The sequence below is a fragment of the Salmo salar genome, chromosome 05 (genome assembly GCF_965601325.2).
Source record: "Salmo salar chromosome 05, fSalSal1, whole genome shotgun sequence".
In the NCBI taxonomy this organism is placed as follows: Eukaryota; Metazoa; Chordata; class Actinopteri; order Salmoniformes; family Salmonidae; genus Salmo; species Salmo salar.
Window position 1 is genome coordinate 86,783,182 of NC_138295.1, and position 17,586 is coordinate 86,800,767.

Genomic DNA, 17,586 nt, shown 5'->3' on the forward strand with positions numbered 1-17,586 from the left:
CATACAGTATAGTTATATGACTTCCCATACAGTATAGTTGTATGTCTTCCCATACAGTATAGTTGTATGTCTTCCCATACAGTATAGTTGTATGTCTTCCCATACAGTATAGTTATATGTCTTCCCATACAGTATAGTTATATGTCTTCCCATACAGTATAGTTATATGTCTTCCCATACAGTATAGTTGTATGTCTTCCCATACAGTATAGTTGTATGTCTTCCCATACAGCATAATTATATGTCTTCCCATACAGCATAATTATATGTCTTCCCATACAGCATAATTATATGTCTTCCCATACAGCATAATTATATGTCTTCCCATACAGCATAATTATATGTCTTCCCATACAGGATAATTATATGTCTTCCCATACAGCATAATTATATGTCTTCCCATACGGCATAATTATATGTCTTCCCATACAGCATAATTATATGTCTTCCCATACAGCATAATTATATGTCTTCCCATACAGCATAATTATATGTCTTCCCATACAGCATAGTTATATGTCTTCCCATACAGCATAGTTATATGTCTTCCCATACAGTATAGTTGTATGTCTTCCCATACAGCATAATTATATGTCTTCCCATACAGTATAGTTATATGTCTTCCCATACAGTATAGTTGTATGTCTTCCCATACAGAATAGTTGTATGTCTTCCCATACAGTATAGTTGTATGTCTTCCCATACAGTATAGTTGTATGTCTTCCCATACAGCATAGTTATATGTCTTCCCATACAGTATAGTTGTATGTCTTCCCATACAGTATAGTTGTATGTCTTCCCATACAGTATAGTTGTATGTCTTCCCATACAGTATAGTTGTATGTCTTCCCATACAGTATAGTTATATGTCTTCCCATACAGTATAGTTGTATGTCTTCCCATACAGTATAGTTGTATGTCTTCCCATACAGTATAGTTATATGTCTTCCCATACAGTATAGTTGTATGTCTTCCCATACAGTATAGTTATATGTCTTCCTATACAGTATAGTTGTATGTCTTCCCATACAGTATAGTTATATGACTTCCCATACAGTATAGTTGTATGTCTTCCCATACAGTATAGTTGTATGTCTTCCCATACAGTATAGTTGTATGTCTTCCCATACAGTATAGTTGTATGTCTTCCCATACAGTATAGTTGTATGTCTTCCCATACAGTATAGTTATATGTCTTCCCATACAGTATAGTTATATGACTTCCCATACAGTATAGTTATATGTCTTCCTATACAGTATAGTTGTATGTCTTCCCATACAGTATAGTTATATGACTTCCCATACAGTATAGTTGTATGTCTTCCCATACAGTATAGTTGTATGTCTTCCCATACAGTATAGTTGTATGTCTTCCCATACAGTATAGTTATATGTCTTCCCATACAGTATAGTTATATGTCTTCCCATACAGTATAGTTATATGTCTTCCCATACAGTATAGTTATATGTCTTCCCATACAGCATAGTTGTGTCACGACTTCCGCCGAAGTCGGTTCCTGTCCTTGTTCGGGCAGCGCTCGGCAGTCTTCTAGCCATCGCCGATCCACATTTCATTTTCCATTGGTTTTGTCTTTGTTTCCCACACACCTGATTTTCATTTCCCAATTACTGGTCATGTATTTAACCCTCTGTTCCCCCCATGTCTTTGTGTGTGATTGTTTATTGTTCAGGTCGGTACGTTTACGGCTGTTTTTTTCGGGTGCTGTTTCCACCCGTGTTTTGTGGCGACCGTTATTGTTCGCACATTGGTATTGTTACTTTGTGCTATTTTCTTAAGTAAAGTGCATTGTTTACTCATCTCTGCTCTCCTGCACCTGACTTCATGCACCAGCTACACCCACCGCCTGACAAGTTGTATGTCTTCCCATACAGCATAGTTATATGTCTTCCCATATAGTATAGTTATATGTCTTCCTATACAGAAAAATGATATGTCTTCCCATACAGTATAGTTGTATGTCTTCCCATACAGTATAGTTGTATGTCTTCCCATACAGCATAGTTGTATGTCTTCCTATACAGAAAAATGATATGTCTTCCCATACAGTATAGTTGTATGTCTTCCCATACAGCATAGTTATATGTCTTCCTATACAGAATAATTATATGTCTTCCCATACAGCATAGTTGTATGTCTTCCCATACAGCATAATTGTATGACTTCCCTTACAGAATAATTATATGTTTTCCCATACAGCATAGTTGTATGACTTCCCATACAGAATAATTATATGTCTTCCCATACAGCATAGTTGTATGTCTTCCCATACAGCATAGTTGTATGACTTCCCATACAGAATAATTATATATTTTCCCATACAGTATAGTTGTATGTCTTCCCATACAGCATAGTTGTATGACTTCCCATACAGAATAATTATATGTTTTCCCATACAGCATAGTTGTATGTCTTCCCATACAGCATAGTTGTATGTCTTCCCATACAGAATAATTATATGTTTTCCCATACAACATAATGTCAACCCATGTTGACACTGAGACTATGTTGTCTAGTCTATACCTAATTAGGCCTGAACTACAGACAGACAGACAGACAGACAGACAGACAGACAGACAGACAGACAGACAGACAGACAGACAGACAGACAGACAGACAGACAGACAGGCAGACAGACAGACAGACAGACAGACAGACAGACAGACAGACAGACAGACAGACAGACAGACAGACAGACCCACAGATAGACCCACAGATAGATCTACTGTATAACACAACACTGGTATGTTTTCAGCCCTGCGGGCAACGGTTTATGTGGACACCAGTGTGTAGTGAGCTAATCAAACCACCTCTATAATATCCTGGGAATTAACACCAAGCAGAGCCGACAGAGCCTGGAGAAATCTCTGCATCTATTTCACATGTATAATGCAGCAGCAGGAAATGGAATCCAGAGAGCAGAGCAGCTCTTCAGTTGAGGCTGATCAGGCTGATTGGTCACTGGACTTAGTCTATGCCCCAAATGGGACCCTATTCCCTTTATAGTGCACTACTTTTGACCAGAGTTCATAGATAGTAGTGCACTATATTGGCAATATGGTGCCATTTGTCAGAGGGTGTGTCCCAAGGCAAGTGGAACCCTATTCCCTATATATTGTATATGCGTTACTTTTGACCAGAGCCCTATGGGAGCCTATTGGCCCAAAATAAGTGCACTAAATAGAGCATATGGTGCTATTTGGGATGCTTCCTTAGTTTTGGGTCGGCTGCATGAAGTGATACATCTCTGTGTTTTGCTGAGCCTTTGGACAAGGTCTCACGAGAATCCCAATTAAGGAGCTAATGCTGAATATGTTTCCTTTAAACAGCTGGTAAACCAGGCGTGTCCTAGGCTTCTTGGCAAGCACTCAATGTTTACGTCCAAAATGGCACCCCATTTCCTATGTAGTGTACTACTTTTGACCTGGGCCCGTCGTGCTTTATGTAGGCTATAGGGTGCCATTTTGGACGTCCCCCACGTCACGTCCATTTGTATTGTATTGATTATGAGGGATGCGGGGGATGGAACGGTTGCCTAGATTCTAGAATAAGGGCAGGGCATTGTAGCCTTGAGGTGTGTGGTTTTTCACGGCGGGTCGGTGTTTATATTGATAGACGCAGTGTGAATTGAAACGGTGAGTGGGAGATCGCCTGCTTTTAACAAGGTTGGCAAGGTTCAAATCAATAAAACACCCCTGGCAGTGACCAATTTATTAAATAGGTAAACAAAGAAAGTCCTACTTCTATTCTTGATTCTGTGAGAAATTGATCCACAAACTAGGCCAATTGCTCCTGGACAAAAGCCGTTCTTGTGTTTTCTGGAACAAACCGATACTCGCATAGATTCAGCACCATGGACAGCTAAAGGAGAGATTATTTTCAACGCCGCGAAATCCCGCCTTTGATTCAGATTCCATTGTGATTTCACAATAGAAGGGGACATGCTCTGACGTAATCAACAACGCATGAATGTACTGCCTCAAACCTGTACGGACAGAAAAGAACAACTCAGCGACAGCGAGGCCTTCGCTTCACGCAACTCTGACCGCTCTTTCTGATCTAAACCTAACAATGGCGTTGCCGTTGGGAACATTAGGTCGGTAGACCTCATCGCGCTGAAGTACATTACCCCTTTGACGCAATTTATTCTGGGTCAGTCTTTGATGTCTTGTGGAGAAAAACAACACATAGGCCTGCATGTGAAACGAACATACAATTACAAAGTACTGCAGTCAGTCGTGTGCCAATGTTTAATAACATAAATAGAACGAATTAAATGTGTAGTATTCTAGCTGTATGTATGTATCTATTCTGTCATTCTAATGTTATGTGCACATGCAGGTGAGTGTAGGCCTACATAAATAAAAGCACGGATAATGAAGGCTATACAGTGTGACATGAGGTCTGGATGAGTTCACAGGTCTGTGTGTGTGTCTGTGTGTGTCTCTCTCTCTCTCTCTCTGTGTGTGTGTCTGTCTGTCTGTCTGTCTGTCTGTCTGTCTGTCTGTCTGTCTGTCTGTCTGTCTGTCTGTGTGTGTCTGTGTGTGTGTCTGTGCGTGCATGGAGGAACATGAGTAGCCATGCAGTAACCAGAGCCCACCTCTGTCATTGAACCTATCTGTTGTCATCAGACACTGCCTCATGCTAACCTGTTTGGGTTTCAGGCTTTGTGAAGCTGGTCACTCTTCTCTCTGCTGCTTCCCTTCACTGTGATGCTGTGATATTATCACTGGGGAGACTCCATGACACTTCACTGAGCTGTGACGCTGTGATATAATCACTGGGGAGACTCCATGACACTTCACTGAGCTGTGATGCTGTGATATAATCACTGGGGAGACTCCATGACACTTCACTGAGCTGTGACGCTGTGATATTATCACTGGGGAGACTCCATGACACTTCACTGAGCTGTGATGCTGTGATATTATCACTGGGGAGACTCCATGACACTTCACTGAGCTGTGGCGCTGTGATATTATCACTGGGGAGACTCCATGACACTTCACTGAGCTGTGACGCTGTGATATTATCACTGGGGAGACTCCATGACACTTCACTGAGCTGTGACGCTGTGATATTATCACTGGGGAGACTCCATGACACTTCACTGAGCTGTGATGTTGTGATATTAGTAGTATCTTCCTGTATGGTACAGGTTCTGCTGAGAGCACAGACACAGAGACCAAGCCTGTGTGCTGCTCAGCCCAGACAGTGGATAGGGTGTCACTAACCCAGATCCTGTTGCGGACGCTAGCCTACTGTTGTTGACAACGCTATCGTCACTATGACCAGCCTAGGGATCCAGCAACGTCCCACTGACCACAGACAGACAGGGAGGAGTCCTTTACTCCTGTCTCACAAACAGAGGTCCTCCTCCTCCCTGCCCCTCCTGAAACGCCTGCACCAGGCCAGGGGGCCGTACGCTGGCGCTGAGCCCCAGACAGACCCGCTGTCGCTGGATGACTACTTCTCCCTCCTCCAACGACTGAAAGAGGAGACTTACATGTACAAACAGAACAAGGAGCTGAAACAGGTACAGAGCAGGAAGCCATGGTGTAAGCAGCAGCCTCAATCTCCACCTCTGCCCAGGTAAGAGAACAGCAGTCTTATCCTCCTGCATGACTCCATTTTGTTTGCCAGTGCACTACAGTATATTTGGTTATTGTACTGTCTGTGTTGTACATCATGTCTTGGTGCACTATGGGAACTACATGTAGCTTAGCTGATGGAAAGAAATCCTTCAGTCTGTCATAGACTTGACGGTCAGAGATATTAGGAATGATGTCACATGGGAATGTTAGCGGGTCACATCTGAACAGGAGTGTCGTTGGGAACGCTAGTCTGCATCCCAAATGCCATCCTATTCCATTTATAGTGCACTACTTTTGACCTGTCCAAATAGGGAATAGGGTCCCATTAGGGATGCCCTTGACCTTGACTTGTTCCTCAGCAACAGGTTTAAATGTCTTCTTGCAGTCCTCTTCCCAGAGGCCCTAGCAGCAGAGTTCCACCACTTCCCGGAGTTCCCAGTAGCAGCAGCACGGTGTTACCGTCGGGTCGTACCCAGCGTAGACTGAGCCAGCACTCCAGCCACAAGATGGCGTCCTCCTCCTCCTCCCAGAAGGGTAAACACACCCCTGCCATCATCAAGGGCCATCGCCACTTAAGCTACGGAGGATCCGTCCCACCTGAGTAAGATTAGCATTAGGACCATGACTTTTTATTGGTCCAATGTACACGGATTGCTGACGGAAACTTGTCTTCTGATTTACTTGAACCCCTCTGAGTATCAAGCATTCAGTAGCATTCAGAAAATTCTCTCTCAAAATAATATACACATTTTTAAAAACGATTCCAAGTGTGAGCCAAAGTCCTTGCTTTCGAGTAATTGTGAGATTGTGGATTGATTGAAAATGTACTAACCATATTTCTCCCTTGAAATGTCAACATTCACCTACCAAGGGTATGTTGTATTTGTTGGGTTGTGTTCCAAATGGCATCCTATTCTCTACACTGTGCACTCCTTTTGACCAGTAGTGCACTCTATAGGGAATAGGGTGCCATTTGAGAGGCAACTGAGGGTTCTTCTCCTTTAAGCCAGTGTGTCTTCACAGGAACATCACCATTCAACAGTTTTATGACCTTACACCTACCAAGAAAAGTAACGTCCGCCTCAACGACCAGCTGTAGGTTGCCTTTTACATGTTATATCATGTGTCCCAAATGGCACCCTATTCCCTATATGGTGCACTATTGTTGACCAGGGCCCATATGGTTGTGATCAAAAGTAGTGCACAATTATTATATATATTTTTTTACCTTTATTTAACCAGGTAGGCAAGTTGAGAACAAGTTCTCATTTACAATTGCGACCTGGCCAAGATAAAGCAAAGCAGTTTGACACAAACAACAACACAGAGTTACACATGGAGTAAAACAAACATACAGTCAATAATATAGTAGAAAAATAAGTCTATATACAATGTGAGCAAATTAAGTGAGATAAGGGAGGTAAAGGCAAAAAAAGGCCATGGTGGCGAAGTAAATACAATATAGCAAGTTAAACACTGGAATGGTAGATTTGTAGTAGAAGAAAGTGCAAAGTAGAAATAGAAATAGTGGGGTGCAAAGGAGCAAAATAAATAAATAAATAAAGTAGGGGAAGAGGTCGTTGTTTGGGCTAAATTATAGATGGGCAATGTACAGGTGCAGTGATCTGTGAGCTGCTCTGACAGCTGGTGCTTAAAGCTAGTGAGGGAGATAAGTGTTTCCAGTTTCAGAGATTTTTGTAGTTTGTTCCAGTCATTGGCAGCAGAGAACTTGAAGGAGAGGCGGCCAAAGGAGGAATTGGCTTTGGGGGTGACCAGAGAGATATACCTGCTGGAGCGCGTGCTACAGGTGGGTGCTGCTATGGTGACCAGAGAGCCGAGATAAGGGGGGACTTTACCTAGCAGGGTCTTGTAGATGACCTGGAGCCAGTGGGTTTGGCGACGGGTATGAAGCGAGGGCCAGCCAACGAGAGCGTACAGGTCGCAGTGGTGGGTAGTATATGGGCTTTGGTGACAAAACGGATGGCACTGTGATAGACTGCATCCAATTTATTGAGTAGGGTATTGGAGGCTATTTTGTAAATGACATCGCCGAAGTCGAGGATCGGTAGGATGGTCAGTTTTACAAGGGTATGTTTGGCAGCATGAGTAAAGGATGCTTTGTTGCAAAATAGGAAGCTAATTCTAGATTTAACTTTGGATTGGAGATGTTTGATGTGAGTCTGGAAGGAGAGTTTACAGTATAACCAGACACCTAGGTATTTGTAGTTGTCCACATATTGTAAGTCAGAACCGTCCAGAGTAGTGATGCTGGACGGGCGGGAGGGTGCAGGCAGCGATCGGTTGAAGAGCATGCATTTAGTTTTACTTGTATTTAAGAGCAGTTGGAGGCCACGGAAGGAGAGTTGTATGGCATTGAAGCTCGTCTGGAGGGTTGTTAACACAGTGTCCAAAGAAGGGCCAGAAGTATACAGAATGGTGTCTATAAAGGGAAGAGGGTGCCATTTGGGACGAACTGCTATGGTTCATCACTGGACCATGGCTGAAATCAGTTTTACACCAATATAATGTTCATATTGATTATCCTCTTATTTTACAAACATTTATTTTCAGTATACCAAAACCAACAGACATCAACATCGCGTAAGTACTCATTTTGTGATCTAGATCAGTTTCTCATTCTCAATTGTTACAGTACTACTGTAATATCATTCTACAGTAACTGTTACAGTATTACTGTAATATCCTTCTACAGTAACTGTTACAGTACTACTGGAATATCCTTCCACAGTATCTGTTACGGTACTACTGTAATATCCTTCTACAGTAACTGTTACATTAATACTGTATTTTCCTTCTACAGTAACAGTTACATTACTACTGTAATATCTTTCTACAGCAGGGCTCTCCAACCCTGTTCCTGGAGAGTTACCCTCCTGTAGGTTTTCACTCCAACCCTGTTCCTGGAGAACTACCATCCTGTAGGTTTTAACTCCAACCCTGTTCCTGGAGAACTACCCTCCTGTAGGTTTTCACTCCAACTCTGTTCCTGGAGAGCTACCCTCCTGTAGGTTTTCACTCCAATGGTAGTTCTCCAGGAACAGGATAGGAGTTAAAACCTACAGGAGGGTAGCTCTCCAGGAACAGTGTTGGAGTTAAAACCTACAGGAGGGTAGCTCTCCCGGAACAGGGTTGGAGTGAAAACCTACAGGAGGGTAGCTCTCCAGGAACAGGGTTGGAGTTAAAACCTACAGGAGGGTAGCTCTCCAGGAACAGGGTTGGAGTTAAAACCTACAGGAGGGTAGCTCTCCAGGAACAGGGTTGGAGTTAAAACCTACAGGAGGGTAGCTCTCCAGGAACAGGGTTGGAGTTAAAACCTACAGGAGGGTATCTCTCCAGGAACAGGGTTGGAGTTAAAACCTACAGGAGGGTAGCTCTCCAGGAACAGGGTTGGAGTTAAAACCTACAGGAGGGAGGCTCTCCAGGAACAGGGTTGGAGACCCCAGTTCTACAGAAACTACTTACATACAGTTGGTCTCTGCTTCCTTTATTGTTATGCCCTCCCCCTCAACAGTAAGATCATTACAAAATGTATAGGATTAATATCCGTCTAACTGCTTACTGTATATGAAATGTTGTCTCTATGTCCTTTATTGCTCTGCCCTCCCAACAGAGAGAGGAGAAAGGAGGACACAGTTTATAGTGCTAATATCATTTTACACTGACTGCTTCAATACAGTTGTAATGCCTGTCCTTCCTTCACTGGTATGCCCTTCCTCCATACAGAGAGATAATGATACAGTTGTAATGCCTGTCCTTCCTTCACTGCTATGCCCTCTCTCCATACAGAGAGATAATGATACAGTTGTAATGCCTGTCCTTCCTTCACTGCTATGCCCTCCCTCCAGACAGAGAGATAATGATACAGTTGTAATGCCTGTCCTTCACTGCTATGCCCTCCCTCCATACAGAGAGATAATGATACAGTTGTAATGCCTGTCCTTCCTTCACTGCTATGCCCTCCCTCCATACAGAGAGATAATGATACAGTTGTAATGCCTGTCCTTCACTGCTATGCCCTCCCTCCATACAGAGAGATAATGATACAGTTGTAATGCCTGTCCTTCCTTCACTGCTATGCCCTCCCTCCATACAGAGAGATAATGATACAGTTGTAATGCCTGTCCTTCCTTCACTGCTATGCCCTCCCTCCATACAGAGAGATAATGATACAGTTGTAATGCCTGTCCTTCCTTCACTGCTATGCCCTCCCTCCATACAGAGAGATAATGATACAGTTGTAACGCCTGTCCTTCCTTCACTGCTATGCCCTCCCTCCATACAGAGAGATAATGATACAGTTGTAATGCCTGTCCTTCCTTCACTGCTATGCCCTCCCTCCATACAGAGAGATAATGATACAGTTGTAATGCCTGTCCTTCCTTCACTGCTATGCCCTCCCTCCATACAGAGAGATAATGATACAGTTGTAATGCCTGTCCTTCCTTCACTGCTATGCCCTCCCTCCATACAGAGAGATAATGATACAGTTGTAATGCCTGTCCTTCCTTCACTGCTATGCCCTCCCTCCATACAGAGAGATAATGATACAGTTGTAATGCCTGTCCTTCCTTCACTGCTATGCCCTCCCTCCAGACAGAGAGATAATGATACAGTTGTAATGCCTGTCCTTCCTTCACTGCTATGCCCTCCCTCCATACAGAGAGATAATGATACAGTTGTAATGCCTGTCCTTCCTTCACTGCTATGCCCTCCCTCCAGACAGAGAGATAATGATACAGTTGTAATGCCTGTCCTTCCTTCACTGCTATGCCCTCCCTCCAGACAGAGAGATAATGATACAGTTGTAATGCCTGTCCTTCCTTCACTGCTATGCCCTCCCTCCATACAGAGAGATAATGATACAGTTGTAATGCCTGTCCTTCCTTCACTGCTATGCCCTCCCTCCAGACAGAGAGATAATGATACAGTTGTAATGCCTGTCCTTCCTTCACTGCTATGCCCTCCCTCCATACAGAGAGATAATGATAAAGGTTCCGATTCCAAAAGAACATCCATATCAGGCCCACATCTCCCGCTTCGCCCTGTTCCCAACTTTCCGCTCACCAGACGACCCCGACACAGGCGTGAGAGCTGCGTCCCTACGACCCCTGAACCCCCTCGTCCCGTCCTCTGCTCCAGAGGTCACCGTGCTGAGAAAGACAAAAGGTGGTGTGCGTGCGTGCGTGTTTGTGCATGTGTGTGCAAACTGCATGTGTGTCTGTGCGTGTCTGTATGTGTGTGTGTGTGTCTGCGTGCTTGCCCTTATAAGGTCGCACACACAAACACAAGCCTCATTCCCAGATGAAGTGTCTTGTCTTCAATCCCAGGAGGTCCTTATCGTCATGAGGTACTGGAGGCACCCATGACAACCAGGAAGAAAACCATCTCATGGCCAGGACAACATGGCTTCCTGGATGTGAGTAGCTATAGTACAGTCATTTAGCTAAGCCAGGTTTCCCTCTCACTGTACACAGAAACAGGTGCGTCCCAAAATAGCACCCTATTCCCCATAGAGTGCACTGCATAGGGTATCGAGTGCTATTTGGGAGGCAGAATATGATCCTTAATGTTATATTTCATCTCATCTGACCAGTGAAGCCCAATAAATGAATGTTCTCACTGAAGTGAATGACTAGGGATTTGTTCTAAATGGTACCCTATTCCTTAATGGTAGTCTATTCCTTAATGGTAGTCTATTCCTTAATGGTACCCTATTCCTTAATGGCAGTCTATTCCTTAATGGTAGCCTATCCCTTAATGGTAGTCTATTCCTTAATGTCACCCTATTCCTTAATGGCACCCTATTCCTTAATGGCACCCTATTCCTTAATGGCAGTCTATTCCTTAATAGTAGTCTATTCCTTAATGGTACCCTATTCCTTAATGTCACCCTATTCCTTAATGGTCGTCTATTCCTTAATGGTAGTCTATTCCTTAATGACAGTCTATTCCTTAATGGTAGCCTATTCCTTAATGGTAGTCTATTCCTTAATGGTACCCTATTCCTTAATGGTAGTCTATTCCTTAATGGTAGTCTATTCCTTAATGGTAGTCTATTCCTTAATGGCAGTCTATTCCTTAATGGTAGTCTATTCCTTAATGGTAGTCTATTCCTTAATGGTAGTCTATTCCTTAATGGCAGTCTATTCCTTAATGGTAGTCTATTCCTTAATGGCACCCTATTACTTAATGGTAGGCTATTTCTTAATGGTACCCTATTCCTTAATGGTAGTCTATTCCTTAATGGTAGTCTATTCCTTAATGGTAGTCTATTCCTTAACGGCAGTCTATTCCTTAATGGTAGTCTATTCCTTAATGGCACCCTATTCCTTAATGGCACCCTATTCCTTAATGGTCGTCTATTCCTTAATTGCAGTCTATTCCTTAATGGCACCTTATTTCTTAATGGCACCACATTCCTTAATGGCACCATATTCCATAATGGCACCATATTCCTTAAAACTTCTTAAAGCTAGGGGGCAGTATTCGGAAGTTTGGATGACTGAGGTGCCCAAAGTAAACTGCCTGTTACTCAGGCCCAGAGGCTAGGATATGCATATGCATGGTAGTATTGGATAGAAAACCCTCTAATGTTTCTAAAACTGTTAAAATAATGTCTGTGAGTATAACAGAACTGATTTGGCAGGCAAAACCCCGAGGACAATCCATCCAGGATTTTTTTTTTTTAGGTTTGGATTTTCCAATAATTTTCTATGGGAAAGCATAATTATTAGGATCCAGATTGCAGTTTCTATGGCTTCCACTAGATGTCAACAGTCTTTAGAAATTGTTCAATGTTTTTTTTTTAAATAAAGAAGTAGTCGTATTCTTTCTAAGTGTCACTCAGGTGGACTCTAGTCTTTTGGTGCGCGTAAATGACAGCGCGTTCCTTGTTGTTTTTCTCCGGTATTGGAAACAGTTTATTCCGTCTTAAATTTGATCAATTATTTACATATTAGGGTACCTGAGGTTGGATTAGAAACGTTGTTTGAAATGTTTGGACCAAGTTTACAGGTAACTTATTAGATCCTTTGTAGGCATGTTGGGCGAGTTGGAACCGGTGTATTTCTGAATCAAACGCGCCAAATAAACTGACATTTTTGGGATATAAATAAGGACTTTATCGAACAAAACGACCATTCATTGTGTAACTGAGATCTTTGGGATTGCAAAAAGATGAAGATCTTAAAGGTACGCAATTTATTTTATCGCTATTTCTGACTTTCGGGATGGATCTGTTTGGTTGGAAAATGTTTTTCATGCTTTTGTATGCGGGGCGCTGTCCTCAGATAATCGCATGGTATGCTTTCGCCGTAAAGCCTTTTTGAAGTCTGAGAAAGCGGCTGGATTAACAAGAAGTTAAGCTTTTAAATGATGTAAGACACTTGTATCGTCATGAATGTTTAATATTATGAATTTAGTATTTTAGAATTTCGTGCTTTGCAATTTACCGGATGTTGTCAAATCGATCCCGTTAACGGGATTCTAGCTGTAAGGGATCCCTAAGAGGTTTTAATGGTACCCTTTTCCTTAATGGCACCCTATTCCTTAATGGCACCATTTTCCTTAATGGCACCCTATTCCTTAATGGCACCATTTTCCTTAATGGCACCCTATTCCTTAATGGCACCCTATTCCTTAATGGTACCCTATTCCTTAATGGCACCCTATTCCTTAATGGCACCATTTTCCTTAATGGCACCCTATTCCTTAATGGCACCATTTTCCTTAATGGCACCCTATTCCTTAATGGCACCCTATTCCTTAATGGTACCCTATTCCTTAATGGCACCCTATTCCTTAATGGCACCATTTTCCTTAATGGCACCCTATTCCTTAATGGCACCCTATTCCTTAATGGCACCCTATTCCTTAATGGCACCATTTTCCTTAATGGCACCCTATTCCTTAATGGCACCCTATTCCTTAATGGCACCATTTTCCTTAATGGTACCCTATTCCTTAATGGCACCATTTTCCTTAATGGTACCCTATTCCTTAATGGCACCCTATTCCTTAATGGCACCATTTTCCTTAATGGTACCCTATTCCTTAATGGCACCATTTTCCTTAATGGTACCCTATTCCTTAATGGCACCCTATTCCTTAATGGCACCATTTTCCTTAATGGTACCCTATTCCTTAATGGCACCATTTTCCTTAATGGCACCCTATTCCTTAATGGCACCATTTTCCTTAATGGTACCCTATTCCAGGGCCCTGCTCAAAAGTAGTGCACTTTTAAGGGAATAGGGTGCCATTTGGGAAACAACCTAAGGAAGAAGGTCACATGCACACTCCATCTGTTCCTGACACCTGTGTCCTGTCTCACCTTTCTCTTTGTCTCTCTCTCAGCACCCCAAGCCAGTTAAGGGCGAGGCCCAGACCCAGGTATTCTACCCTAAGTCCCAGAAGACAGTGTTTCCCAACCCCACCTTGTGTGACTGGGACGTCACGCTGTCTGAACGAACAGCCAACATGCTCCGCAACGTAGAGAAGTCCCACTGGGTCACCTCCTACCAGCTTCACTACACAGGTATAGAGAGCAGAGCCCCGAACACACAGGCTATATCCCAAAAGGCATCCTATTCCCTATGTAGTCCATAGGGCTCTGGTTAAAAGATGTGTACTCTATAGGGGACAGGGTGCCATTTGAGACGCAACCAGAGACATGGAGGAATACTCCAGACTAGTTGGACCAGGGAACTGGCGGCCCGCGGATCAATTTAACAATTATTATTGTACATGTTTTTTAGGAACTCAGAATAGTAGAATACACAAGGTGCAAGTTTTGAAATTTGGTTGTGGATCAGCAGTTTTTCTCTTGTTTTTCTACAGTCACTCAATTAGCCCCATGTCCACTACCATGTTTTAGATTGGTTAGTTAGTCTAGCCAGCTATCTAGAGTTGTAGTAATCATGGTCGAATTACCGACCGGGGGGGCCCCATTGATGTTGTTAGTCACTCTCACTCAGATATCTTATTAAAAACGGCAAGCATTTATCTCCACCTATGGCAAAATGTGTAGAATTGCAATAAATTATCTGTAAAACGGCTAAATCTTTTTATTTTCTCCCCTTGGCAAAATTTGTAGAATTGTATGAAATGAGTTATAAAACTGCAACATTTTCTGGGTATGTGGGTATGGATGTGGGTAGGTAGACCCACGAGCCACTGTGGCCCCTCAGGATGAGTTCAGATTTCTTGTGGCCCCAACCCCCATCAAAGTTATCCTTCCTGAGTTAGACCATATCGGTCAGAAACAGCATCAACACACTTTTGCAAACAAGGAGTTAATATGTTTTTACTCCAGGCAATGGGCCTACTAATCCCTTGAGGTTGGATGACTTCCATGAGAACACCATTGACATGATCACTGGGAAGATAACTCCCTACACAACACAGCTGGTACGTACACTAACGTATGAATCACCTGAATATACAGTGCCGTTGTAATATTCCTACATTTAACAGCTTCGCTAGAATAACACATTAGCCTCCAAACCTTCTTTAACTTCCCCAACTACCATACAAATAGTTTTAGACTGCTTAAACAAGCACACAGTTTTTCTTCAGTATCACTTTACTCTGATGACTGAACGAGACAAACCTCCTCCTAACAAACCAGTGCTTGTCTCTCTCAGAGGGAGCGATCTCACCCCGTCCTGCTGCCCCCTAAACCACGAGACGGACGCAAGGCCAGAATACGCCAGGGTCGTCATATGGTGGAGAGCACCTACCACCCTCCTGTCACTGCCCCAGCAGCAGAGTCCTACAGCGTAGACCACACTTCCACACAGAATCACCCTGCTGGGCCTCTGGGAACTATGTCTGGTCACCAAAGTCATCAGGAGATAAAGGGGAACCCTTCTACTCAGGACGACCATCCCAACAACAGCCACGGCCACTCAGAGCTCAGTCTAGCCAGGCCTGAGGTTGGAGATGTGTCTGGGCCTGGGGCTGGAGATGTGTCTGGGCCTGGGGCTGGAGATGTGTCTGGGCCTGAGCCTGCTCAGGTGTCTGGGTATGTGTTCCCTGGTCACCACCTTCAAGATCAAGGCTCCAGGTGTGAGAGGTGTGGGGAGGAGAGGTGTGAGTGCCAGGTCAAGGAGGCCAGAGAAGGGCTCCATCACCCAGGGCCAGGGGCATCAGACCCCCAGCAGAGCAACCAGGCTCCCAGAGCCTCCCTGGAGAAGGGGGTGTTGGAGAAGGTCACAGACACAGAGAGCTCTCTGGCCTTGTACAGCTGCCAGCTGCCCCATCCTCCCCTGAATGAGACCACAGAGGTCACCAAAGAGAATAACACCAAGAGAGAGGTATGGTACGAGGACCTTCCTAGTAGCAAGAAGCAGAGCTACACAGCATCAGGGGGTAACCCGTTCAGCCTGAGCCAGCCAGCTCCAGCATTGGCTACTAACAACACAGGGGCGGCATATGAATCTGAGACAGAGCTGCCTGCTGCTGATCTGGTCTCTCCCAACATCCGTAACTGGCGCTCAAGCGGGAATTTAGTTCTGGGTTCTGAGATGACTGCCAATCAGACCCCTGAAGAACAGGATCAGGAGTGGCAGAACAGAGAGATCCCCATCCCACGCAGTATCTCCAACCCCTGTATCCAACCCCGTCCACATGCCCTGCCTTCCACCCACCCAGGGGAGAGGGGCAGGGGCCGGTGCCAGTTGGCCCTGTTGGAGCTCCAGGACTCCTTCAGTAAGTCGGAGGTCCACCGCCTCTTCCACAGCTCCCTCCAGGGGGGCGCGGTCAACCTGCAGGACAATGTACACACCGGGAGAAAGCACCGCTTCTACGGCTTCAACTCCTTCTATTTCCACAACTGAGCACTGTATTGTAGACCTACCACTATGCCAACAGTCTGTAGGGAGTGGAAGACATCAGAGGGCTTAGTGAGTTGGATGGGTCTAAGGTCTACAACGTTATCTCTTCATGATGGGAAATCCAACCATATACTGTCACTTACTCAAAGCTACTGACATGTTTTGCTTATGATGTCTATCTTTCCATGTGCAGATGGTTCAAATAAAATCATCCAGAATAAGTTTGCATGCTTTGAGTGTATATACATATGTGGCACTATACATGACACAATGAAAGATGGAATGACTGGTGAACACATGAAAGGGACACATTTATGGTCCGTTAAAAAAGCATAAAGAAGTCTACAGATGACTAATAATACAAGTGGACCAAGTTGAATTACTATCTCTGGTGAAGGAGTCCACCTCAGACAATATACTTTGATGTGTATGTAGCCAGATACAGAGCCAGATACAGAATCCAGATACAGAGCCAGATACAGAATCCAGATACAGAGCCAGATACAGAGCCAGATACAGAGCCAGATACATACAGACCCAGATACAGAGCCAGATACATACAGACCCAGATACAGAGCCAGATACAGAGCCAGATACAGAGCCAGATACAGAGCCAGATACAGAGCCAGATACAGAATCCAGATACAGAGCCAGATACAGAGCCAGATACAGAGCCAGATACAGAATCCAGATACAGAGCCAGATACAGAGCCAGATACAGAGCCAGATACAGAATCCAGATACAGAGCCAGATACAGAGCCAGATACAGAATCCAGATACAGAGCCAGATACAGAGCCAGATACAGAGCCAGATACAGAGCCAGATACAGAGCCAGATACAGAATCCAGATACAGAGCCAGATACAGAATCCAGATACAGAGCCAGATACAGAGCCAGATACAGAATCCAGATACAGAGCCAGATACAGAATCCAGATACAGAGCCAGATACAGAGCCAGATACAGAATCCAGATACAGAGCCAGATACAGAATCCAGATACAGAGCCAGATACAGAGCCAGATACAGAGCCAGATACAGAGCCAGATACAGAATCCAGATACAGAGCCAGATACAGAGCCAGATACAGAATCCAGATACAGAGCCAGATACAGAG

General features: G+C 43.9%; 1 protein-coding gene across 1 annotated transcript; it reads left to right on the plus strand.

Moving 5' to 3' along the window:
- The first annotated feature begins 3,512 nt into the window (after positions 1-3,512).
- Positions 3,513-16,684, plus strand: LOC106574028 (uncharacterized). Its single transcript, XM_082975836.1, has 10 exons — positions 3,513-4,171; positions 4,684-5,611; positions 5,999-6,214; positions 6,637-6,708; positions 8,185-8,214; positions 10,610-10,800; positions 10,962-11,050; positions 13,990-14,170; positions 14,948-15,042; positions 15,279-16,684. Exons 2-10 carry the CDS (start codon positions 5,307-5,309, stop codon positions 16,470-16,472), a joined length of 2,373 nt encoding a protein of 790 aa, XP_082831962.1. The 5' UTR covers positions 3,513-4,171; positions 4,684-5,306; the 3' UTR covers positions 16,473-16,684.
- Positions 16,685-17,586: the final 902 nt, after the last annotated feature.